This window comes from Microcebus murinus, chromosome 1 (assembly GCF_040939455.1).
Source record: "Microcebus murinus isolate Inina chromosome 1, M.murinus_Inina_mat1.0, whole genome shotgun sequence".
Taxonomy (NCBI): Eukaryota; Metazoa; Chordata; class Mammalia; order Primates; family Cheirogaleidae; genus Microcebus; species Microcebus murinus.
In genome coordinates, this window is record NC_134104.1 from 52,755,394 (window position 1) to 52,781,917 (window position 26,524).

The 26,524-nt window shown below is 33.6% G+C and overlaps 2 protein-coding genes across 2 annotated transcripts in view; both read right to left on the bottom strand.

Annotated features, from left to right (window-relative positions):
* MYH15 (myosin heavy chain 15) overlaps positions 1-3,695 on the bottom strand; it is a 173,324-nt gene extending 169,629 nt beyond the window's left edge. The window contains 1 exon segment of the mRNA XM_012777219.2: positions 3,619-3,695. Within this exon segment, the coding sequence (XP_012632673.2) occupies positions 3,619-3,695 (77 nt within the window).
* Positions 3,696-11,763: 8,068 nt separating this feature from the next.
* Positions 11,764-26,524, bottom strand: part of CIP2A (cellular inhibitor of PP2A) — a 39,568-nt gene continuing 24,807 nt past the window's right edge. Inside the window, exons 13-21 of the mRNA XM_020287660.2 lie at positions 23,723-23,841; positions 21,306-21,501; positions 20,766-20,840; positions 20,566-20,676; positions 17,943-18,139; positions 15,524-15,637; positions 15,221-15,303; positions 14,051-14,190; positions 11,764-13,017 (exon numbers count right to left, since the gene is read on the bottom strand). Of these exons, the coding sequence (XP_020143249.2) occupies positions 12,847-13,017; positions 14,051-14,190; positions 15,221-15,303; positions 15,524-15,637; positions 17,943-18,139; positions 20,566-20,676; positions 20,766-20,840; positions 21,306-21,501; positions 23,723-23,841 (1,206 nt within the window). The 3' untranslated portion in view covers positions 11,764-12,846. The remainder of the gene's footprint in view (positions 13,018-14,050; positions 14,191-15,220; positions 15,304-15,523; positions 15,638-17,942; positions 18,140-20,565; positions 20,677-20,765; positions 20,841-21,305; positions 21,502-23,722; positions 23,842-26,524) is intronic.

The window sequence follows — 26,524 nt, forward strand, 5'->3', positions numbered from 1 at the left end:
ATATACAAAAACTATACATGCAATTAAACTATTATTGAAGTTCATAAAAGACTTCAACCCATGAAAAGGCATTTGATGTTTTAGAAAAGATGACATCACAGGGATGTCAATTCTTCCTAACATAATCAATAAACCTAACATTATCCAAATAAAATAGTCACCAGGGTGTTTTGTTTTTATTTTGAACTAGATATGATTCCAAAATAAATATGGAAAAAATAAACAAGCAAGTATATAGGAAACTTCTCAAAAAATGAGGGTTGATCAATTATATAAAATATTAAGATGGTATCAAGCTGCAATAAAAATTTAAAAATAAATTTACAAATAAAGAAATTATTCACAGAAAAGATGCACCCAAAATCAAATGACAGCAGCTAACTGGGAAAAAATATTTACAACTTTACTTACTAAGTAAAGATCACCTGCAACCTGATAAGATAAAGATGGATAATCCACAAGAAAAATTGGAAAGGGGTTAAACAGTTTGCAGAAAAAGGAAACAAAAAGTTTTTACATATATGATAGCCATGAAAACTTTGTTAACATCATAATGGTTGAAAAAGTTGGATTACATTGGAATGATGAGGATGTGAGGAAACAAACATTGCTGGTGGGATATTTAAAAATGTATATATACTTTAACCAAGTTATTCTACTTGAAATGACATTTGTATAAGGATATTAATTGCAATGTCTTCATCACAGCAAAAGACTAAAAACAATTTAAGTGTTCATTAACATGAGTTAAATAAACTGCGGTATATCAGTAAACTATTATGAAACTGTCAAAAATGGTCAAGAAGCTCTACCTGTACTAACATCCTGGAAGGTACAGAAGAATATGTTTAGAATACTTTAATTTCTGCAACCCACCAAAAATATATATAGGTATATACATGTTTATGTATTGCTTATCTCTTTAAGAAATATAAAGAAACTGGTCAAAAAGTCAATGATTCTGGGGAGGAGAACTATATGGCTAAGAGAGGGATGAAAGAAAAACAATTGTCACCAGATATCCTTTTTTAATTTTTATTTCAGGATATTATGAAGGTACAAACATTTTGGTTACATTTTGTCTTTGCCTCGCCCAAACAAGGATTAGAGGCATGCCCTTCCCCTCTACAATGCTCACTGCATACATTAGTTGTGAGTTTACACCCTCCAACCCTCTAATCCCTGGAGAATATGACTACCATGTAAGCACCAGTGTTGATCAGTCAGTGCCAATTTGATAGCGAGTACTTGTGGAGCCCATTCTTCTGACCTTGTGATACCTCACTTCAGATAATGGACTCAAGCTCTATCCAGGAAAATATAAGAGATGCTAGGTCACTGTCATTTCTTATAATTGAGTAATATTCCATTGTATACATATACCAAATTTTAATAATCCACTCATAAATCAATGGGCACTTGGGTTGTTTCCACATCCTTGCAATAGTGAATTGTGCTGCCATAAACATTCGGGTGCAGATGTCTTTTTTTTTTTTTTTTTTTTTTTTGAGACAGAGTCTCACTTTGTTGCCTAGGCTAGAGTGAGTGCCGTGGCGTCAGCCTAGCTCACAGCAACCTCAGACTCCTGGGCTCAAGCGATCCTTCTGTCTCAGCCTCCCAAGTAGCTGGGACTACAAGCATGCGCCACCATGCCCGGCTAATTTTTTCTATATATATTAGTTGGCCAATTAGTTTCTTTCTATTTATAGTAGATACGGGGTCTCGCTCTTGCTCAGGCTGGTTTTGAACTCCCGACCTCGAGCAATCCGTCCGCCTCGGCCTCCCAGAGAGCTAGGATTACAGGCGTGAGCCACCGCGCCCGGCCCAGATGTCTTTATTATAGAAAGTCTTTTGCTCTTTTGGGTAGATTACTAAGAGCGCTATTGCTGGCTCGAATGGTATTTCTATTTTTATCTCTTTGAGGTATCTCCAAATTCTTTTCCACAGAGGTGGACTAATTTGCATATCCTTTTTTATATTAAAAAAGTCACAAAAGTTTTTAGTACAGTTTTTTAAAACTTTTTACTTTTTATTTTTAGAGACGAGGTCTTGCTCTTGCTCAGGCTGATTTTGAGCTCCTTAGCTCAAGTGATCCTTCTGCCTTGGCCTCCCACAGTGCTAAGATTAAAGGCACAAGGCACCGTGCCTGGCCTAGCACAGTTTTAGATAGAGTATACAGATTTCCATGTGTTCACTCTATCCCCTGGCACCACTATTATCTTTTACATCTTGCACTAGTGGCATATTATTACAATTAATGAACCAATATTGATGCATTATTAACCATAGTCCACAGTGTACATTAAGGTTCATTTTGTGTTGCACAGTTCTGTGGATTTTGACAAGTGAATGTGAGGCACCCACCATTACAGTACCATACAGAATTTCACTGCCCTAAAAATCCCCTATGTTCAACCTATTCACCCCTCCTTCCCTAAACCAGTTCTAACTGTTGCTATAGTTTCTGATTTTTCCAGAATGTCTTATAGTTGGAATCCAACATATATAGCTTTCTCAGACTGGCTTTTTCTTTCATTTAGCAATATGCATTTATTATGATATTTATTCCTCCATTTCTTTTCATGGCTTCATAGCTCATCAGTTTTCAGCACTGAAAATCATCCATTGTACAGATGTTAAGTAGCATGATGTAGAGTGAAATCCAGTTTCTATTTTCTGGAAGAGATTGTAGTTTGTATTATTTCTCTCTGAAATGCTTGGTAGAATTCACCACTGAAACTATCTGGGATTGTTGCTGTTTTGGAAGGTTATTGATTCAATTTCTTTAACTCATATAGGCCTATTCAGATTATCTTTCTCTTTGTGTAAATTTTGGTAGTTTGTCTTTTAAGAAGTTGGTCTATTTTATCTATCAAATTTGTAGTCAGAGTTACTTAGAATGTTCATTTCTTATCTTTTTAATACTCATGGCAACAGTCGTGATGACCACTGTTTCATTTAGTGGGTATGTGCCTCTGGGCTGTTACTTTTTTACAAGTGCTTCTGAGCCTTTTTTTTTTTCTCCCTTAGATGAGCCTTGAAGGCCAGATGTGACTGGAATTGGGTAATTTTTGCTTCCACAACTCTGAAAAGTAGTCAACTTTTATAGGGTACACCTTTGTTATGGAGAATGCTCTGGGCCAATTGCAAAAATTTCCCCTCCCCCTGGTCAAACATGAGGGAAGTTTTCTCTGATCTTCACTGTGAAAATCTTATGTGGCTCCCAAAGTCATGTGAAGCTGAGGAAAGTGTGGAAGTGTGTGTGTGTGTGCGTAGGACAGGACTACTTTTTTAACTGCTGATGTATTTCAAATCCCCAACAGCACTTTATTTTTTTAACATCCCATTATGAAGCTTCCCTGGCCCTTTCTGCTCCAATGCCAGAGGGCTGGGCATTGGCCATGCAAAGAGTAACGGATGCCTTGCAGTTATTCTCGGTGATGACTCTTTTTCCTTTTTGTAGATACTCCATATGCACATTATTGGCCCTATCAGCAGGTGGCCAATTTGAGTTCAGCAGAGCTGTCTTCCTTCTTGGGAGCCAAAAGCTTCTGGGGGAAAAGGATGAGCTCAGAGTGGTACTCCTTCAGTCACTGGACATTGGTCTTTAAGGACTACTTGGTGGACTCTGTTCTGTCTCCTTGGATCCACAGATAGTCGAAGGTCTGAACCACTTCCTTGTGGATGCTGGCCATTTTAACCCTTCTAAGCTGAAGCCCCTGCCAGTATGAGACCTCACTGTGGGACATCTTACTATGGGGTAGATGGGTCCAGACATACGGTGCTAAGCAATGACAGTGTGCTCTTGCTTGCTAGGCCCTGCATCTGTGCATCTTCCAGTCTAGCTTATTGGACCACATGGCCACCACCACTGCTAGTCCTTGTGGAAGTGAGACTCCAGGTTGACTCCATTCTGAGTAGGCACTGTAGCTGCCTATGTTCCTCCTCAGAAGAACCAATGAGTAGAATGGATCCCTAGGAGGTTTTAACTCTCAAGCTAGGCTAGTTCATTAGCGATTTTGTCATATTTACTGTTTAAATGTTCCTAGCAGTGCTTTAATTAAGTTGATTTATATTCTCTGTATTACAGTTTTCAGGGTGGTGGTTTGTCCTGTGACCTTAATTCTCTGATGGATCCAAGGAAAGCCACTCATTTTTTAGTTTGTTCAGCTCTTTTCCTTCTTTTCTTTTCTTTCCTTTTCTTGAGATGGGGTCTCACTCTGTTACCCAGGCTGGAGTGCAGTGGCACAATCATAGCTCACTGCAACCTCCAACTCTTGGCTTCAAGCAATCTTGCCATCTCAGCCTCTTGGGTAGTTTGGACCACAGGCGCACGCCACAACACCCAGCTAATTTTTAAATTTTTTGTAGCAACAAGGTCTCGCTATTGTTCAGCTTTTTCTTCTTGTGAGGGTGAGAGACAAGTTCTTTATATGCCAAAGTGGAAATTGAAAGTCCACATATCTTTTCTTAATTCTTACTCCCTTCCCCATCCCCAAATAGAGAATCTCATAGTAAAATTAAGGTGATACTATTGCTCATAGAATGGGACAGATCTAAAAGAGACATAACAAAGTACATTTCATTAATATGTAATGATCACAGAACCTTATGAAGAAACACAGCCTCTGGAAATATTAGAATGACCAGAAGTTAAATATTCACCAGAGCAACACAACAAATGTGACATTATGCTATAGGATCAACTTGTAATATCAATAATCCAAGTTTCTTATTCAGCAGCTCAAGGATAGTAGCAATTCAAGTCATAGCTTCAGTTAGTCTAATCTCAAGGGTATTTGTATGAAATTTCACTCAGACTAAATGGTTCAGGGTAACCCTGCTTATTTTTTCTCAAAGTGTTTTTACACAGTTAGCTTCAAACATCTATTACCAACTTCTCTCTCCTCTTGATCCTACACAAAATTTCCAATACTCCTGTAACTATTCCTTGACCTTACAACCAAAGGTTTATATTTCCATTATCTCTGTAAACACAATGCATAAATCTTTACTTAAGACTAAAAGTCCGTTTTTGGACTTTTAAAAGAAGCTAATACAAAAATGACATTTATTTAAATAGAAATATTAACATAGAATAGGAAAATTCTAATTTACATTAAGTTGAAAATCACTGAGACTATTACAAATATGTGGCTTAATTAAGTATCTTTCTAAAAGTTGTTTGCTCTTTTGTGTCCATAAATCTGTCAAAAGAGCTAGGAATATAATGTGATCCAAGTCCTAGACATTATTTTGTTATTAAAATTTGGCAAACTCTTCTCAACTACACCTTTTCCTCATAATCTCTTCCAAGAAATTAAAAAAACTGTACCTCACAATGCATTTTATAGGTACATTCATTAATTAGCAAAGACTATGACATCCGATAGAAGGCTGATTTAAAGTATGAAAAATGCTTCTTTCAAAAAGAAAAATGTTTACTTAGCACCACTTAGAACAGCTATTTAACAGAAATAAATTAGGCTGGAGAGCAACTGAGACTAACATAGTTGCATACAGTAGCTGTAGTTTAGCCATAAATTTGATGAAGAGAAATAAGAAACCAAAAACAAAGGATATAATGAGAGTTCTAGTTCATTCCCCCCCAAAAGGGAGATGAACAATCAAAAACCTACTAAAAGCCATGAGTTTTGTTATTTTTTCTAATACTATTATCATTTTACAAAAGAATAAAACGTTAAATAAAAGCCAGAAGTCAAATCTGTATGTGGTTACAAAAACAATGTTTTAAAATCCATGGTTTTAAAAAGTTAAAATAATTTATTATAAAAATATTAGAATCCAAATAAGAGTCAATCCTAAGTGCATTACTCAGAGGTTACCACTGTTCACTGTTTGTTTGCAAATAAACTCTTAAAGATATTCAGATATCTGAATCATTGTTTACAGAGAATTTGGTATACTGCTTTTGCCACTTAACACGCCAGAAATCTTTTTCCATGATTAATAGATATTTCAATATCTTCTTAAAAAGGATACATGATATTCTATTGGATAACTGCATTTTATACTGATTAGCCAATCTCTTATTATATATATGGACTATGTCCCATTTTGTGTCATAATAAACAATGTTATAATGAATATTACTGTACCTAAATCTTAGTACACATCCTTATTTCCTTAAGATAAATTCCTAGTTGTCAAACTAGTTCAAAATGACGTGTTTATTTTTTTGTGGTAGGATTTCACTATGTTGCCCAGGCTATGTGCAGTGGCATTATCATAACTCACTGCAACCTCAGACTCCTGGGATCAAGTAATTTTCCTGCCTCAGCCTCCTGAGTAGCTGGGACTAAAGAAATGCACTATTATGCCTGGCTAATTATTATTATTTTTTTTTGGTCTCACTATGCTCAGGCTGGTCTCTAACTTCTGGCCCTAACTTATCCTCCCCAAATGCTAGAATTATAGGTGTTAACCACTGTGCCCAGCCTACATTTTTTTTTTTTTTTTTTGAGACAGTCTTGCTGTGTCAGCCCAGGCTGTAGTGCAGTGGCAATCATGGCTCACCGTAGCCTTGAACTCCTGAGCTTAAGCAATTCTGCTTCAGCCTCCCAAAGTCTAGGAATATAAACATAAGCCACTTAACCCAGTCCACATCCAATTTATTTTTCAATCACACATCAATTTGTGTTTGAATCATGGGACATCTTTCCTGAGAATGCAACATAAAGTTTAAACGTCTTCTTTAGCATAAGGGGCCTGGGCTCAGTGTTCTTTCAGAATCCTTTCAGCTCTAACATGCTGATTAACTGTGGGTATTACATAAATTAGTATGTATTATAGTAGTTGATAGTAGCCTTTATTTGTGGGTAAATGTAAACCCTGCCTAACCGAATATAGTTTTGTCTTTTAATGGGGCTAATCATAAGCCATTTTATTTGAAGTTTGAGAAACGCATAAGGCTACTCTAATACATTATATCTTTTGGCTCTTTGAGATAAGTAAGATGAAATATAACACTCAGAATAACAGTGTAGATAATGTAATGGGGAGGCAGAATCATGTTCACTACTAAATCCCTGCCAAATGCTCCACTACTTACTGGAAAATTAGTTTTTAATAACATAATGAAACTGAAACCCAATCTATCCTATTGACTCTGAAAATGTCATTCTCTTATGTAGCAATAGACCTCACATTTAAAAAAAAAAAAAACACCCTTTTGTTAAATATCCTGAGATTATCCATCATTTCTTGAGATATTAAGAGCATATAAAATCTGGGTCCCTGGGGAATTAGACAACTGGGAAAAAAAAGCACATTTAGTTGGGAGAAAAGATGCTTACTTCTTCCTGCATTTATGAAGAGATTATTTATAGTTCAGTGTGAAAAAAAGCTGGGTTCTGAGAATTATGATATCTCTAATTCATGGTGATGTGATAATTAAGTTTTCTCTAGGGTATTTTTGAAATGACTTCTAGAGGAACACAATCATAAACCAAATAGGCCTCACAGAGTATTTGAATGACAGAAAGTCAATTAGCTACAAAATGCTGAACCAACTAAGACTGTATAAGATTTCAAAGTATTTTTGGATGTTCAAAATAATCCATGATTTTTTTTATTTCACAGTGTTTCCTTTCAATTTATAGAATACAGAGGCATACACTTTCAAGTACTTATCAGGCTTATTATCCACATTGTTACAAAAAATAAAAAAAAAGATGTCTTTTAAAGCAAGACATTTTAAAATTCATTTTGTTTTAATTATTTTTAAAAAATTATTTTAAATGTAAGCTCAGTGAAGGCTGGAAATGTATAATTAGTTTCTTAATCCAAAGTACTTATTTTTATGGGTAATACACATTTACTATTTATTGGTGATCGTTGAGAGCACCAAGGCAAGTGATAACCCAAACTAATAGAATCTCATGATTTCAATGAGCAATTCTCTTATTAGTGAGTTTAGAAAGAAAAATAGTAACAAAAGGATCTGATGCTTTAAAAAAAATCCAATACGCTTAACATATCATTTATTTTCTTTCTTTCTTTTTTGAGACAGAGTCTCGCTTTCTTGCCTAGGCTAGAGTGAGTGCCGTGGCATCAGCCTAGCTCACAGCAACCTCAAACTCCTGGGCTCAAGCGATCCTCCTGCCTCAGCCTCCCGAGTAGCTGGGACTACAGGCACAAGCCACCATGCCCGGCTGATTTTTATATTATATATATTAGTTGGCCAATTAATTTCTTTCTATTTTTATGGTAGAGACGGGGTCTCGCTCAGGCTGGTTTTGAACTCCTGACCTTGAGCAATCCGCCCGCCTCGGCCTCCCAGAGTGCTAGGATTACAGGCGTGAGCCACCGCGCCCGGCCCATTTATTTTCTTAAACTACAGAAATCAAATATCAAAATCTTGGCTTGTAAAAATATGCACAAAAAAAGAAAGTACATGATGTATTAATTGTAAAACTGTAAGTACTATATTTTGTCAATGATATAAGTGATGCCATTTAGACTGCTATTCTCAGTATATCATAACATTACTAAAATGTTCAATTTTCTAGCATTAAAAAGAGAAAATAACCATTTGGTAACCATCAGAGAAATAACTGATTCAGGCAAGAATTATCAACAGATGCTAAAACTTGTGGATGAAAGTTAGAAGAGAAATAGCATATTTGTAGTATCTGCCCACAACTTATTATTTCCAAAGAGAAAAACAGTAATATTACACTAAAGAACTATTTGATATTATTGCATGCAAACAGGTAATTACATTTGATGATGACAGCCAGGGGTATTCCATATAGCTGTTTAAAGCAAAAATTATAACATTGATTTGGGGGCTTGTTATGTATATAGAGGTAACATATATGTCAATTATAGCATAATGGATAAGAAGAGGACAAATGGACCTATATAGCTGCAAGGTTTCTATATTTTATGTTAAGTAGTACAATAGTAACTCTGAGTGGACTGTGAAAGTAAAGGACTTATTTTGTCACAATAGATAAAAAAAGTAGGACCTAACTATATGTTGTCTATAAATCATGCATTTTATATATAATCACACAGGTTAAAAGTAAATCAATAGCAAAAGATATACCGGGCCAATAGAAAACATAAAAAGAATTAAGTAAGTGGCTATATTATTATCAAATAAAATAGATCTCCAGACAAAGATTACCAAACGTAAAGAGACACATTTCTTAATGAGTAGAAATAACATCCAATAGCAAAGCATTGACTGTTTTTGTTAATAAAGTTTTATTGGCATATAGCTATTACCATTTATTTACTTTTATCTATGGCTGCTATATTATTATCTATGATTGCTTTTGTGCTACAATTGCAGGATTTAGTAGTTGTGACAGACTCTAGGTCTCACAAAGCCTAAAATATTTACTAGCTGGCCTTTTACACAAAATGTTTGCTGACTGCTATAAAGGAATTAAGTCACAAACAGGACACGTGTCTAGTCTAATAGTATGTATGTCAAAAACAAAGTTGTAAATATTTGAAAGGAGGAAAAGAAAATCAAATCATAAGGCTATGAGTTTTAGGGAATATACCTTAATAAAAAGTACCTGTAACATACACAAATGAGCCTCAGGTAGAAGCTGAAATTCAAACACACATTCATTGAACTAACAGTCCTAACTCAAAACATAAATCTCTTTACATTCTCAAATAAATCGTCTTTATGACATAAAAGTAAACAGACTCAAATGGGCACTACCTGATAAATTTCCTCTTAAGAGACAGCATAAAGTTTTATTAAGTATTTTCCTTTTGTCCTGACATTAAATTGATAGTTTAGTATAATCAGCCAAATCTTAAGACAATTCTCTATTTGTTCAAGTGGCAAGTGTAAACAGTAAAAAGAATTGTTAATGAACATTTTGAGACAAACTCTTCCTAGCAAAATTTTAAGAGGATTTCAGCTATAATGATGCATTTCCTAAGGTTTGTTTTTCTCTATTAGGAAATGGGCATGCAGACACAAATACAAATAATTTCTAAAACTCTGACTATGGTGGTGGCTCAGAATTGATTAAATTTTTTTTAGAAAACCTCAAACTCCTGAGCTCAAGTGATCCTCCTGCTTCAGCTTCCCAAGCAGCTGGCACTGCAGGCACTACTGAAAGCCTTGAAAGTCAAGGCTTTAGGCCTGGGCATATTTACACATTTACAACAGGGTATAAAATTACTAAGAGCCAGGCATAAAGATACTAGCCCACACGTTAGTTTTATCTGACTGAAGATAACATCCAGATGTAAAGCTCAAATGGACTTGTCCCCAACTAAGATGTCTAAGTTCTCTTTCAAGTGCTCAGTTTAAAATGCTCTTATGTTTTTGATCAAAATCCAGGGCCCTGCCTGCCAAACCTAATGAAACAAGAGAGGAGCTTGAGAATCTGTATGTTTAACAAACTCCAGGTGATTCTTATGAGCAACACTATTAATGGATATTGAAAGAATTGGAGATGGTGTAAGTGCAATAGTTATATCTTCACACTTAATTATTATAATAGAACCTTGTAATTTCTTCTGACCCACAGGGATTGCTCTTGTTGAATAGTGATAATGGCAAAAAATCCGATTTAAAATCATCTCTGCTCAGACTTTGTCCTTTTTTGCCAGTGATACTCATTTGGAATTAGGAGTGGAAAAAAGAAACAGTGTCATTTTATAGCTCAGTTTTAAGTTTCTCACATAAACTTATACCTGGCTTATTTTTAAAATTATTTTTATTTTTTGTAGAGACAAAGTCTTGCTATGTTGCTCAGGTTTTTTATAAACTAGCCTTAAGCGGATTCTCCCACCTAGGCCTCCCCAAATGGTGGGATTACAGGTGAGAACCACTGTGCCCAGCCTTACTTCTGTTTTTCTTAATCAGAGGTATACAGATCAAAAAGCAAAAAGTACCCAATATCCCACAGAAACAATATGAAAGGTGCTACAAGAGACAGAGAGTGACAAAGGATAATGATTAGTAACTACTCACCTTCAAAGCTGAAGTATGAATTTTCCTCTTCAGAGAGAAAACATTAGCAATAAACAGGTTAAAACTACTATATTAAAAAAAAGCTACTAAATATATGGAGTATCTGTTTATATAGGTCTTTAATAGTCATACTTAGTTGTTTAAAAATGCATACTTACAAGAACAGGCTGGATCTGCATGACCAGCAGGATGGTTATTAAAGTTTAAATTAATTAAAATTAAATTAAATTAAAAATTCAGTTCTTCAGTTGCACAGACCATATTTCAAATGCTCAATAGCCACATGTGACAAACAGCTATGGTATTAGACAGCACAGAATATTGTTATTATCACAGAAAATATAGGGCAGCACTGGGCTAGGCTCAGTGTCTTGAGATGTCTAAAATGTAAAATGTGGTTGGATTATACCTAGAGTTTTTGTTTTATTCATTCATTTCCTTAATTTTTTGTTCCTTTAAGTTACAGAACCTTTTGTTCTTCAGTCATATCTATTTATGTAAACTTTTTCCATTAAATTGAGAATGTATGCAATTTCAAAAGAGAAATAGAAGGTATCTCTATAAGATAAGTAGTAATTTAAAATGTTTTTCTATGTACAATACTTTAAAAAATTTTCTGGAACTGTACAAAATGTATATATATCTATAAATCTATTATAGCTTGAAATTACTTAATGTAATTAGCAAAATATGAAAATATTTCAAAACCCTAAATTCAGATATACTATGGTTCAGAAATAGAAGTAAATCTAAATTTGTTTAAATCAAAGATATAGTGAAAAAACACCAAGTAAAATTAATGGTTGTAATGGTATAGCAATAAAATAAAAATATTGATATAAAAACATTTTCTACATCCACTACTTAGAACATTTGATTCAAATGAAAGTACTAAAAAATTCTCTTGTATTAAAGAAATACATGGATAAGAATATTTAACCTATGCTTTAAAATTAAATGGTCCATTGAAAAACTAACTCTAAGACAGTATATTACATGCAATTCACATCAGAATTAATAGTAAATAATAAATTTCTAAACATGCAGCAAGGGTAGAATCCAAATTATCCTCATGTAAATCATAAGAAATTCATAATTGATTAGAAGTGATATGGGTGGGCCAATATACAGCATTTTTAAAAAGAGAAAAAAACCTATCTTACAAGTAATTCTACACATTAGATTTTTGAGACAATGTAAATCATTTAACACAATAGCTATTTTCTAATTTTTATACATTTCTGATAATTAATCATTGCATTTTTTTTCAAATTTAGAATTTATACCATGTATCTTACTGCATTTTATTTCTTTTTATAATAACCTCATGTGAATGTGGAGCTTTCTGCATTTTAAATGCAGTAATAAGAACTATTTTAAACTCACTAATATTTTCTTTTGTGTTTCTTTATAGAAAAACTTCTCTAGCAGTATCATCATACCTTCTCTCTTTACTAATAATTATCTTTTTAATTTATTAATCATTAGGGTTGTTATACCGAGAAAGTTTGACTCTTAAGATCTAAATAATCACAAATGATAATAAATAAGTGAAACAGAGTGGAAAGCAACTAAGAAAAAAGCAAAGGACCTTAGAAAAATGATAAGGGAGATTAAAAGGAAAATTTTAATATAAGAACCAAAGCTTTAAGCAATAAAAGCCAGAAACAGGAAATAAAACTTAAAAAAAATTTCTATTCAAAAGATCAAGTAAAAATATGTTTCAGATCAGGTTTCTTTACTAAATTAATACTTAGATAATAATTTTCTATTGTTTTGGAGTCACAAATTACCTCCCCTACTCGCCTCCCTCCAATAGATAAATACATAAAAAATTACATTAGTTTACAAATTCAAAAATGCCATAATGTCTATATACTGAGATTCACAGTTTCTGGACTTATTTTTCCACCACTTAAACTGTGGATCATTGCTATCATGTGAGAATGTTTGTTCAACTCCTCTTGTTGAAGTTTCACCAAGGACTCTTTCTCCTCCAAACGACCTTCTAATTGTGCCTTTTGAACCTCTAGTGAGGAAGCCTAAAGAATTGGGGTGGGGGGGGGGAGATTGAAAAGAAAAATAACTTTGCATGTTTCTCTTCACAGATATTTTAAGATGCTTTTGTTTTTTATTTGTATGACAACTATTTCAAGATACATTATAAATACATATGTATTGTATTTTAGTTAATTAAATTATATGGTAAGTTTAAATAACCATTAAAAAATATAATACAAATTGGGAAGACACATTAAACTTGTTTTTTTAAATCAATGCTAGCAGCTGAAATTTTGCAGAAAATACTACACAATGCTATTTAAAATCACTAATAAGATAATCACATTAAAGTAGAAGTGGAAAAATTGTAAATATCGCTTTGAATTTACACCTCTTTTGTTACTCAGGCTCTGTAGTAATTCAAATAGTCTTTTAATCCTATTCTGTTCTCAACTTCCTGGTGGTAAATGGGTCAAAAAGCACAATTCATAGCTACCACTCAAGCTATGCAATCATGATAATGTAGAAAGAACACTGGACTTAGATTCAGAATATGTCTAGTGTTCCACTTATCAATTATGTGATCTTAACAAGTAACCTCAGACTCAGTTTATTCATTTGTAAGTTGAAAATACTTATTAATATTTATATGTTAATATAATATTTGTTAAAGTAAAAAGTAAAAAAATGTATCAAATAGTCCTTTGCAAATTATAAATTCTAAACAAATATGAACTACTATTATTGCTACCATTCCCATAAGCAGAGATACGGCTATATACATACATATAGCTACCTGTATGTAACATCAAAAAGTAGGAATCCCTTTCTGTATTTTTTGTACACTTGATAGCAGTAAGTGCTAACACACAGTATGTACTTAATAAATGTTTAATGATTTTTGGAAATACAGGTTTCACACTGTGAGAGAGCCCTCATAACAAATGATACTCAAACTGTTTTGAGCCCCTATTATCTTCGGAACAAATTTACTAAAGAAAGAGAACATTAATTTATTCAAATTCACCCTTTCAAAAAAGACTTCTTCATTTTAAGGCAAATGAGAACTCTTACCTTAATGCTCAACTCTTTTCTTATTTGTTCTGTTCTGCTTAATTCTTTTCTAAGGATATCAATAGTTTCTTCCTTATCTTCCCTCTCCTTTTGTAAAACTTTAATCTTTTCTTCTTGTACTTTTGATTTTTGATGCAAATCTTAAAACAAACAGTCAGTCAGCTATACACTCAGAGGTTTTTTTTTTTGAAACAAATTCTCACTCTGTTGCCCTACCTAGAGTGCCGTGGTGGCGTCAGCCTTGCTCATAGCAACCTCAAACTCCTGGGCTCATGGGATCCTCCTGCCTCAGTCTCCCAAGTACCAGGGACACAGGCATATATGCCAGGTCCCCCCCAAATTTTCTATTTTTAGTAGAGACTTTTTATATTTTTAGTAGAGATAGGGTCTTGCTCTTGCTCAGGCTGGTCTCAAACTCCTGAGCTCAAGTGATCCTCTCACCTCGGCCTCCCAGAGTGCTAGGATTACAGGCGTGAGCCACTGTGCCCGGCTTATACTCAGAGCTCTTATACTGACAATACCCTGAAAAGGTTTAGTAGTAATATCATAAGAACAAAAGAAAGACACCTAGGAAGATGAAGAAACATCTTGCTGGAAATTTTACAGTATTTGCTGAAGAATACCTTGAAACTCTTCCTATATGACAGTATTCTATACAAAATACTAAATCTCCATGTTTTTCCCTCGTCCTATGATCTAAATATACTTTAAAGAGGTGAAGGCAACCCTTAAAGCTTAAGTTAAACAAGAAAAGGAGAGCTACAATTATAAAAAATTATATAGGTAGGTGTCTGTGCTCTAAGGCAAATGAGTTAGAACAAAAATGTTTTTGTGGATCATTTCACAGATATACCACCAGTATTGAGAAGCTAATAACTAAAAGTTACCAAGTACTGCCACCTGCTGTTATGTTCCTTGAAAATTTTTTATTTTAAAAAGGGCAATCGTTTCCTATAACCCAGATTTCAACAAAATGTATTGTTTTTTTAACTTGATCAATCTAAACTATTTTTGTGAAATGTTATGGCAAGAAACGGAGAGCTGTTCTTAATGTGATTTATGGTTTAGAAGAATGAGAAAAGTAGAAAACAAAGAAACCATTCATGCTTTGATTTTTTTTATCTAACACAAAACATTAAAAATAGATAATGAGTTAAATAATCCACTTACTTGTTAGTTTATATTCTTTGTCTACTAGCTGGTTCTGTACTTCTTTTTTCTGTTCTTCTTTCTCTATTAATTGAGCAACAGTTCTGAAGTCATAAAAAAATAGAAGAAAATATCAATGAAACATATCATCTGTAGCTTTTTCTCCCCAAGAAATATTTCAAGAGGAAATTTATGCCTGTAAATTCTGCTAGTATATATTTAATATCTAAAATAAGTGATTTTATTAATTTTATCAATATAGAAAGAGAATCATTTTGTTTTAAAAAATCCCAAATATTTAGAATACAGAACTAGAGATTTTACTTTTCATTTTGTTGCTTGAGTGACTCATTCAACTTTTTCACTGTCTCAATTTGTTTATTCAGAGAATCACATGTGATCTGTAAATCTTTATTCTTCTTTTCAGTAGTTTCATTTCTGAAAAGACACAGAAATAAGTTGGTATCTTTATGGAAGAAAACATACAGAGAAAAAAACCTCAGTGTTTTCTTTACTATTTCTTCTAACCAAATTATGTATCCTGCAGGTAAGAAGAGGAATGATATCAATAAGCAGGACCTAAATAAAATTTGATCAACTCTAAAAGGAAGTAAAGATGTTTCTGCTGACTTGATGTGGTAAAAATTACTATGAAATAGAAATATGTGGAACATTAACCTCATATTTATGGATAGAGTATTATTTTACAGATAATATTGCATTATATAATTTGCTATAAATACATATAGCTATCTTTGAAGTTTAGGATTCTAAATTTCTCTCCCTCTTTAAAGCTCTGCATTTAATTAGCTCTGCTTATTTTACCTGCAAGGTAAATATAGAAAAAATCCTTTCTAAAGTGATACTTTGACTATCTTAACCATAGAATGCCATTTTTTGGCCAAGTGTGGTAGCTCATCTGTAATCCTACCACTCTGGGAGGCCAAGGCAGGAGAATTATTTGAGACCACCCTGGAAAAACATAGTAAGATCCTATCTCTATAAAAAATACAAAAATTAGCTGGGTGTGGTAGCTTGTGTCTATAGTTCCATTTACTCAAGAGGCTGAGGCAGAAGGGATGCTTGAGCCCAGGAGTTTGAGGTTGCAGTGAACAATGATGACACCATTACACTCTAGTGCAGGCAGCAGAGACAGACTCTGTCTCAAAAAAAAAAAAAAAAAGTTCTTTTTACTTCACTAAGTACAAAGACTAAAACAAAACACAACACTGGTGACACTGGCCAAATTGGCCAGCAGGGCTTTTATCTGTCCCATGCAGTTTTTTAACAATCTGAATTTGAATGCTTTTAGACTGTCTACCCATTACAAATGAACTTCCCCATTCCCCAGTCAGCTTCATTTATTTGTTATCCCTCTGGCCATTCAAGGACTTTTCTGTTTTGGCTTCTAAATCACTATCTAAAACATAAGCAGGTTCTAAAACATAAGCAGAAACCAGTATTTCTCTTGGACCACTGGCTACATTCTCTTCATTCTCTACATTCACTGCCTAGGTTCTCAACCCAACTTATCACTAATGGTATATTTTATCAGTGGTGCATCAATCAATCAGACTTTGTAAACAAAGTTGTTGTTGGGGAAAATATCCTGTTTAGAAATCACCTTGTCATCACGAATTTTCTAGATGTGATTCATTTTCTCACCTTCATTTTTATTGATGGGCAATTAAGTACATGTACTATGCAAAGTTAAAAATGTCTACATCTCTACCTTAATAGCATAGAGCAATTTTAAAATATAAATTAAAGCAATAAACAAGTTCCCCAAAGTGTTTTTACTTTAATTTTTGGTAGAAAATACATAATTGTCCCTGGTCTTCCTTGTAATTCAGAAGTTTTAAAACTGTCCTAAAAGGCAAAAGAGTTTGATAAAGGATGAAAAACCAATGAAACTTTGTTAGTAGGCAAATAAATTTGTACAAGCTGAGCATCCCTAATCCAAAAAACCGAAATCTGAATACTCTGCAATCTGAGACTTTTTCAGTGCCAACATGATGCTCAAAGGATAAGGGATACTCAATCTGCATAAACTTTTTTTTTTTTTTTTGCCTCAGTTTCTACATCTGTATGCATAAACTTTTTAAAGGGCAGTTTGAAAATATCTATAAAAATGTTAAATGCACATACCATTTTACCCAGCAATTCACCTAGAAAAACTTATTCTACAGATATAGTCACACATATAAGTAAACTATATTCAATGACATTCAGAGATGAGTCATACACTATTACCTAAATTCCATGTTATTAGTATGAATAATATGAAATTGCCAATATTCAACTACTTATGATCTGTAGGAATGACCAATTCAAACTAATACTAATTGTGACAACAACTAAGTTCATTCAACAGTTATTAAGAGAGTGCCTAAGTATGTATCAAGCACTCTTGTAGGCCCTCGGGATTGGTAAGTGATCAAATGGACAAAGACAACATGTCTTGGTGGAGCTTATATCCAAAATGACTGGTAACTGTATGAATAAATAAAAGAAGTAAACTAGAAGAAATGAAGAAACCTTTATTTTGTTTCCAACTGAGATGATAACTGAGTTTGAGGAAAAAATACGTCATTTCACTATGACTTAAGTTTCTTGCTAACTTCTTACCTTATATTAAGGGAATATATGAAATGCTTACAAAAGGATTTTAGGGTCACAGAAAAGAAACACTGTGTGTTCATTCCAGATTTTAACCTTAGACAGAAACTTTTAGTTTCTTTACCTCTGAAGAAGTTCCATGTAAGACTTTGTCAATATTTCATGTTCTTCAGCCACAGACTCTAACTTTCTATTATGTTGAAAGAGTTGTTCAATATCACTCTGGGCTCTCTCTGATTCAGTCTGTTGTGACTTCAGCAAAACACTAAGTTCTTCATTTTTTCTCTCAACTTCTCTCAACATACCAGCAAGTGTCCGTGCCTTAAAAAATAAAAATAACACAGACTTCCCCACTATCATTTATATAATACTTTCAAGTTTCTACAATTTAAAAGGTTTACTAAATATCGAATAGACTAACATCTATTGGGTTATGCAAAGTTGTCTTAGTCATAATAATATACTTATTACTTAACTATTAATGCTTCCAATAAATCAGATACTGTTATAGTTTTTTATTTAATGGACTATCTGACAAAAACAATGTTATTAAGACCAGACTAATGGAAATGAATAAAACTGGAGCAACACAAAGGTAGCTATACACACAGTACTCAATTAAAAGGGTATGGTCCTTGAGAGTAACCATTAACACTAAACCACCTGATTATGTACACATCAGCTTTCCCATTTTGCGTAAGAATTAAGAAAAACATCTTAACTACATCACAGATGCTTAACTGAACTCTTAAAATTAAGCTAGCATAATCAGGAACCACAACCTACATCTGTATATATTTAATGCGTGGCATGAAACAATAAAAAGCAGAAAAGTAACTAGAATAAGAAGTGGATTCCTCCCACCCCTTTAGTCTTAAAAATTCTACTTAAAAAAAATATCACATGAAACCCCAAGCCCTTCTCTGTTTTTATGACATAGACTATAAAGAGGTAACACCCAATTATTTAGTGTTTTTTTATTATAAGCTTTTCCAGTCGTATGGACAAAACATTACATTTTCTAACAAAATGCACGACATGTCCAAAAGACACAAAATATAAGAATGTGCCATGACAGGAGAGAGAAAAATGATTTTAATATCACCAATTTTCTCTCTTAGAATTTATGATAAATTCAACATACCAGTTGAGATAAATGAAATCATATTAAATATGGTTGTATTTCTTTATATTTTTTGAATACTTTTATTCTGAAAAAGACTTAAAATGTATTTTACTTGTCACTGGTTTTGATGCCTCTTTCAAAGACCCGATAACTTTATTATAATTCATTACAAATGGTATCAAATTATATAGATTCCGTTTGTATCTGCTGGGAATTTCATATTACTGCAGTTTTCGCTCATAAGATACACACACACACACACACACACACACACACACACACACACTCCCACACCATGTATATTTATCTACATAGCATAACATTAAATTTATTGGGCACCTACTATGTGCTAAATACTGTACCTGAAGACATAGAAACAGTCTCTGACACTATGCGTGGGGGTGGCAGGCAATATGGTTTTCATATGGTCTGAGAAATATTATAAAGAGGTAAGCACAGGGTAGGTACAAAGAGGAAGGACATATGTGTGAGGAGGAAGCGAACAAAGTAAGCTTCTGGAAAATGGAAGCAAGTAAGCTGAAATTTAAAGGATCATAAGAAGTTAGGAAAAGACCAAGAGGAAAAAGTGTTCCAGACATGGCATAGCAAGTGCAAAGACAGGGAAACACAAGAGTATGGCAAGTTCCAGAAAATGCAAAGTAGCATGATATGGCTGACTGCAAAGAATGAGCAAAAATTCAAGACGTGGATTGAGAAGTGCATTGTTAGAATCCTTGTATCCAAATTAAGAAACTGTAATGATATTCCAAAAGCAATGGCAGCTACTGTAAAGGATATTCAGCAAAGGAGTGACAGCGTCAGATTACTTACTGCCTCAGAGATCCCTGGGGGAGGTAGGCTAGAACCAAACACAGAAGAAAGATGACTTTGGCTGTAGTGTGGAGGGTAGGTGACAAAAAGGAACTAGACTAAAGGTAGGAAGAGAAATTAGAGGATCTGCTGTGATCTCTATGAAAAATGAAAAGGATTTGACCTATAGCAAATAGTGGTAGAAATAGAGACAAGGCAGAAAAAGAGAAATATTTAGAAGGTAGAATCAACTGGACTTGGTGAATAATTATAGGAGGTAAACTATGATTTCCAGGTTTCTGATTTGGAAAACTAAAAATAGTAGAGGGAATACATAAAAATAAATTTTTAAAAAGGGAAGAGTGATTAGGTCATTATTGGTTATGCTGAGTAGTTTGAAATATTTGCTGTATATTTAAATGGAGCTATAGGAAGCATTTAGTGCTCAGGAAAATGATCTGTGCTCAGCATATAAAATTGGGAACATTAACCTTTTGATAATGGTTGAAATCACATAACACAGAAATAATGGAAAAGGGCTTAGAAGACATCCTGGGAACCTCCAACATTTAAAGGTACACCATAAATGACATGGGAAAAGAATATCAGTTAAGTAGGAAAAAAAAAATCAGAAGATAATGATGTAACCAAAATTAAAGACAGAGTTTCAAGATGGAGGCAGTAGTCGTGTCACATGCTAAGGACAATTTACTTCAATTAGAGTAACAAATATATAACTAATATTTTATACATATTTTACTTCATTTATTACTTTTTCTACTAATCAGACATGTCTGTATATTGTGCATACCTCTGTCTCAGCTTGAGTTCTTTGGCAGCGATACTGAGCAATCAGTCTATCTGCCTGGGCAAGGGCTAGAGCTTTTGCTTCCAAGAGATCTTGTAGCCTGCTTTCTTTGGACTATAAGAAAACATACCATTAATTTTCATCATTTTAGGAAAACATCTATTAAAGCTTATTACACATAGTTAAAATAAGCTTGTACTCACAGCTAATGTGGACAGCTTCATCTCATATACATCCATTATGTCAGATATTCTCACATCATTAATCTGGTCCTTTACCTAGGTTTTCATAGAGTAAAAAAACAGAACATTTTAACACTTGACAAAATAAAATAAATGCCCACTTTGAAATTAAATCATTGAAATTTAATGATGAGTAACAAAGTAAAAAGAAATAAATGCTCTATCAGGTGGGTCACCAATATTTCACTAACCTGGCTACTGCAGAAGAATATCTGGGTAAAATTTGGTGTGCTTGTGAAAAATTTTAAAAATATTTCTTAACCTGGGTGGGAGGAAGGACTAGGGAAAGAATGATAGCTGTGTTAAATGTTGAGATTTAATGACTTATTTTTCTTCCTTTCTTTCCAAACTTTCAAGAATATTGTTATTTTTAAGATTAAAAGATAAGATTTCAATAATGAAACCTGCATTTCAAGTTTAAATAAATGTTATAATCAGGGCTGACATATAGCTGGTATGTACCAGGTACAATCCCATTTATAATTGCTATTTTTCACTCACCACCACTCCCGATTGAAGTTTTTCTATTAATTCCTCAATGTTCAATCCAGGAATGCTATCTTTCAAAAGAGGAGGAGTTAAACATTTTACTGATGTTGGAAAACTGTGATTTAATGATTGCAAAGGAACTCTTCTGGGCATATGTTCTGTTTCCTGTTGTCTATAGGCATTGTTCGCTGCTATACTTTCTCCAAGTCTGGATGGTATTCAAAAAGAAAAAAAAAATATTACATAAAAAATAGAGTAAAAGGCAGAGTTAGTGTAGAATTAGGGAATCTTTTAATGGGTCTTTTCCTTTTTTTGGAATAGAAGTCTGAAAATAATCTTGAAGTAATTCTCTTGGAGACCACGATGAAACAGAGGTTTGGGCAATGTTCTAAATTTTCCAGAGGACCCATTTTTTTCTACTTGCAATCCTTTATTATGACACCTCTGCCTCTGGATTGGAAGCACTGTAAAACTAGCTTGTGAGTTTGGTTTATTTATAATAAGAACGGAGTTATTAGTTTTGGTCAGAGCAACCTTTTTATCATGGGTGACATCATCTGGCCTTTATGCCCTTAGACCTTTATCTTTCTCATTCAGTAAGTTCACACCAACCTGACTTCCATTCTGTCCCTTTAAAAATCCCATCTTTCTCCTGCCCCAGGACCATCATAGGAGCTGTTCCTTTACCTGGAACAACACTCTTTCTTATGAGATCTGTATTGGCTGGTTCCTCCTCCTTCTGAGTTCAAATCCACGTTCTCAGAGAGGCCATCCCTAATGTCTTATATAATACTAATATTAACTGCCCCTCGTCCCCATAATGATGTGCAAAATATGAAAAAAAAATTTTAACTTATCTCCCAACTAGAGTACAAATCTCATGGCACCTTATCTAATTTACTACAACATCCAAAATGTCTAGAAGGGCTGGTAGCCCTCACCCCATTTGTTAAATGTTTAAATAAAACAAAAAAGCAAATACACAAAAAATCCTACCTACTGATACATCCATCATATAATTCACCTTATTGAACTGCCTAAGATAATGTCAAATAAGGATATTAAATATAAGCAAAAATGGGCACCAGACATAGTACCCCCAAAGAAAATTATCTACAATACAAATAAGATAGGGAAGGCCTCACATACAGAGGCAGAGGATGAGACTCCCATGTACAGTGAGATGAGGCTATAGCTTTCCTCTCTGAAGCTTTGGGGTTTTGCTTCATGTCAGATTGGTATAGTTGAAGCAAGTAAGCCACCACAAAAATGGAGCAGCTTCACAGACCACTTCTGTCTTACAACTTAAAAAGCTTCCTATTTATCAATTTTTTTTGTTAAAAAATATTTATTATAAAATGAAGGAAATTTTATTTATGTGGTCTCTAGGTCTTGCATCTGTAGTTCTTTAATTCTTAATTTATGACTACTCAAGTTATTAATTCTGAAAAACAGTATTGCTAAATCAATGAATGGCATAGCATGCCTTAGCAGACTTTTTCTTACAAGACATTATAGTAAATATTTTAGGCTCAAGGGCCTATATGGACTGTTATAATTATTCAACCTTGCTGTTATAAAGTGAAAGCAGCATAGAAATACAGATAATATGAAAATCAGTGGGTACAGCCTTGTTCTAATAAAACTATTTACAAAAATAGGCATCTGTCCACTGGTCGGTTTGCTGACCCCAACACATATGGAATGTGTTACTTATTTATCAATTGCTTCAAATTATTTTACAAATTATTTTGTAAATTTATAAATTCATTTATATAAACCACTTAAATTTTTAAAAAATAATTAAAGTAGAAGCCTAATAGACATTTTGCTAACCATCTGGTTTATAGAGAGCCTTGGAAACCTGAAATTTTTTGCAAACATAATTACAAATATTCTCCTATTGTTCGAAATTAATGAATGTAGAAAATTTTGCCCAGCCATCATTTATTCCACTTCCTGATGAAAGCAGATTTCTTTCTTTAGGAACTCTCCCTGTTCACTATACCAACTAACTTTCATCCAGGTAGTTCTCATATAATATCTGACCCCTTAGCAAATGATCCAGATCTGGTCAATGAAAGTGATGCTTAAACCTTTCACTTAAATAATCAGGAAGGAAAAGCTCTTTCTGTGGAAGAACTAAACTGGTAGGATATAAGCATTGAGTGTCCAGAGGCTATCATTAAAAAGAGGTGGCAAGAAACAAAGAGGGATAGTACCTGGATAACGCTTAACTACTGGATCTAGCTTTTCCCTGAGTATATCTGGACTTTTCATTTATAGGAATCAAATAAAAATTTTTTTCAATCATTTAAAAGATTACTATTACAATGAAGTCTTCAATTCACATTTATATTGAGGACCAAAGACACACAGCAGGGTATCTCAACACCACAAGAGATACACTCCAAATGATTACAACTTACACTAAAGCAGGGAAATCTGGCAGTGGAGCAGCTTCCAATAATATTCCCAGTCCAGACTGCACTTGTTCTCTATTATCTGATGTTAAAGCAAAAGCCAAAGGAGTAATCAAACGTGGATCCTAAACAAATCACAAACCAGAAAAGAAAGGCAGAAAGAATAAACAATGTCAGGTCTTTCAGAGTAAAGTCTGTAAGTAAACAGAGCTAAATCATAAAATAATTCTAGGCAAATTCTAAAGTGTTTCTGATGTTTGAATGTATTATTAGTCTTTACTTTTTTATAGCTGAATAGGTGTTTACAGTGCCATGCAATCAATATGAACATAGTAGCTTTAAAAAAATTTGGCCAAGATTTTAAATGCTTTCAAGTGTGCCTATGAAAATTATGCCTTACATATTTTGATGGATTTAAAATATCATCCACAACTGACTGATGTTTATAATTGTTTAATTTTTCAAGCTACCGTTTAAAAGAAAAACTTAAAAAATGGCTAATCATTTCCAAATTAAAGCCATGAAATAAAAAGTAAAGATAGAATGAACTCAAATCAGAGAATTTAAAGATTGAAACAATATACTTACTTCAAGTCCTTCATGGCAGTAAATATTTTATATTAGTACTGTTAAGACTCAAATCATCTTCAGGTTATGCATATCTTATCTGAAATGCCTGGGATCAGAAGTGTTTCAAAGTTTGCATTTTTTTTTTTTTGGAGTATCTCTATATACTTAGCAGTTGAGCATCCCTAATGTGAAAATCCAAAATCTGAAATGTTCCTATGAACATTTGTTTTGAGTGTTATATGATGCTCAACAAGTTTTGAATTTTGGAGCATCTTGGATTTCAGATTTTCAACTGAGGGATGCTTACCTTCTACTATGAAAAGTATCTCCTAAGTATTGAGATAAAATAAGCTTGGCTCAATTTTTTAAAAAATGCATTAAGTTGTTAGTAAAGAAAATATTAAAACATAAATTCTTTCTTTATTTTCTTATTTCAGCACATTATGGGGGTACAAATGTTTAGGTTATGTATAATGCCCTTGCCCCCCCTTCCCGCCGAGTCAGAGCTTCAAGTGTGTCCATTCCCCAGACGGTGCTCATCGCACTCATTATGTATGTATATACCCATCTCATTTCCTCCTCCCCCCTCCCATCTGCCTGATGCCTGATGAATGTTATTCCTATATGTGCACTTAGGTGTTTATCAGTTAAAACCAATTTGATGATAAGTACATGTGGTGCTTATTTTTCCATTCTTGGGATACTTCACTTAGTAGAATGGATTCCAGCTCTATCCAGGAAAATACAAGAGGTGCTATATCACCATTGTTTCTTATAGCTGAATAGTACATGGCATACATATACTACATTTTATTAATCCACTCATATACTGATGGGCACTTGGGTTGTTTCCACATCTTTGCATTGTGCTGCTATAAACATTTAAGTGCAGATGTCTTTTTCACAGAATATCCTTTGTTCCTTTGGGTACATGCTCTAAATTCTTTATAATTAAAATGTCAAGTGCCTTGCAGGCACTCAAGTATAATCCAATGCCACAGAAATATGATAAGTACAGGACTTTATCTCCGAAGCCCCCAATGGTCACACTTCATAACTCCTCCCATGGAGAAGAATCATTATTTCCAGTTTGTAGTCAAGGAAACTGAAGTTTAGCCAAGCAAAATATCTTACTTAAGCCTGCATTGACTAACTATTAGTAGAATCAACATTTGGAACCCAATCTCTTAAGCATAATGCTCTTAAAGCATCTAAGTGGCCCCTGATTAAGGTTTCAGTTTTGGCTTTTACCCTGTCTGTAGACACTAGAGCCATCTCTGCTAATTACTATAACAATGTAATTTTTTACTATATAATGTAATTTTTTGCTATATAATTTCACTATAATTTTTTACTGTAATAATGTAATTCACATATTTTTGTTAAATACCTATTATAAGGCAAGTGTTGTAGATATCAAGGTAGATACTGTTAAACAAAGTTTATAGGCAGCCATTGTTTTAGACTAGCCTCCTGTACTTTAAAATGGGCTAGTTTTAAAAAAACAAAAACAAACACAAAAACCACACAGGAGATTTTAGTCAACCTGAGTCACTGTAATAAGGAAGTCCCCCCTGTTTTAATCCTGTAAAGAAAGTAACTTTGAAAAAACAAATCCTTCTGCTTTCTTTAGCCCTTGTCTATCAAGCCAACCTCCTCTGCTTCACTTATCAGAACAATTTATTCTATTTTATAGAATGAAGTTGCTTGCTTCTAGAATCACAAATAAAAACCAATTAGATCTTTAGACTAAATTCATTGTAAATTTGTCTTTTGATAGAACTCTAATTCTAGAACTCTAATTCACCTATTATTATCATTGAAATTTGCGAGTTAGCCATTTTCTGCACACCTCCTCTAATCTTATTATCACTCACAATCAAGTCTCTTTCTTTTAGATGTCTCCCTATCCCCTAGTACTGTGCCTCATCAACCCTGATCAAAAACAAAACCCCAAAACAAATACCACTCTTCCCTCAATGCCAACAGAAACAAATGAAAAAACTTGCAAGTATTACACAAGAAAGAAAAAGGTTGAGGAAGCAGCACCACTGAGAACATTCTGTACATTAGAATCAGGAGCACTTATGTTCAATTCCTGTGAAACTACCTCAAATAACTCTGCAATAAGATTATTATAACTACTTAAGACAATTAAAACTTTAAAGTTTCTTCTGATGGCCAATTCTAAGAGAAACATCTTCTAAACACAAAAAACATCTATTAAAACACAAACTT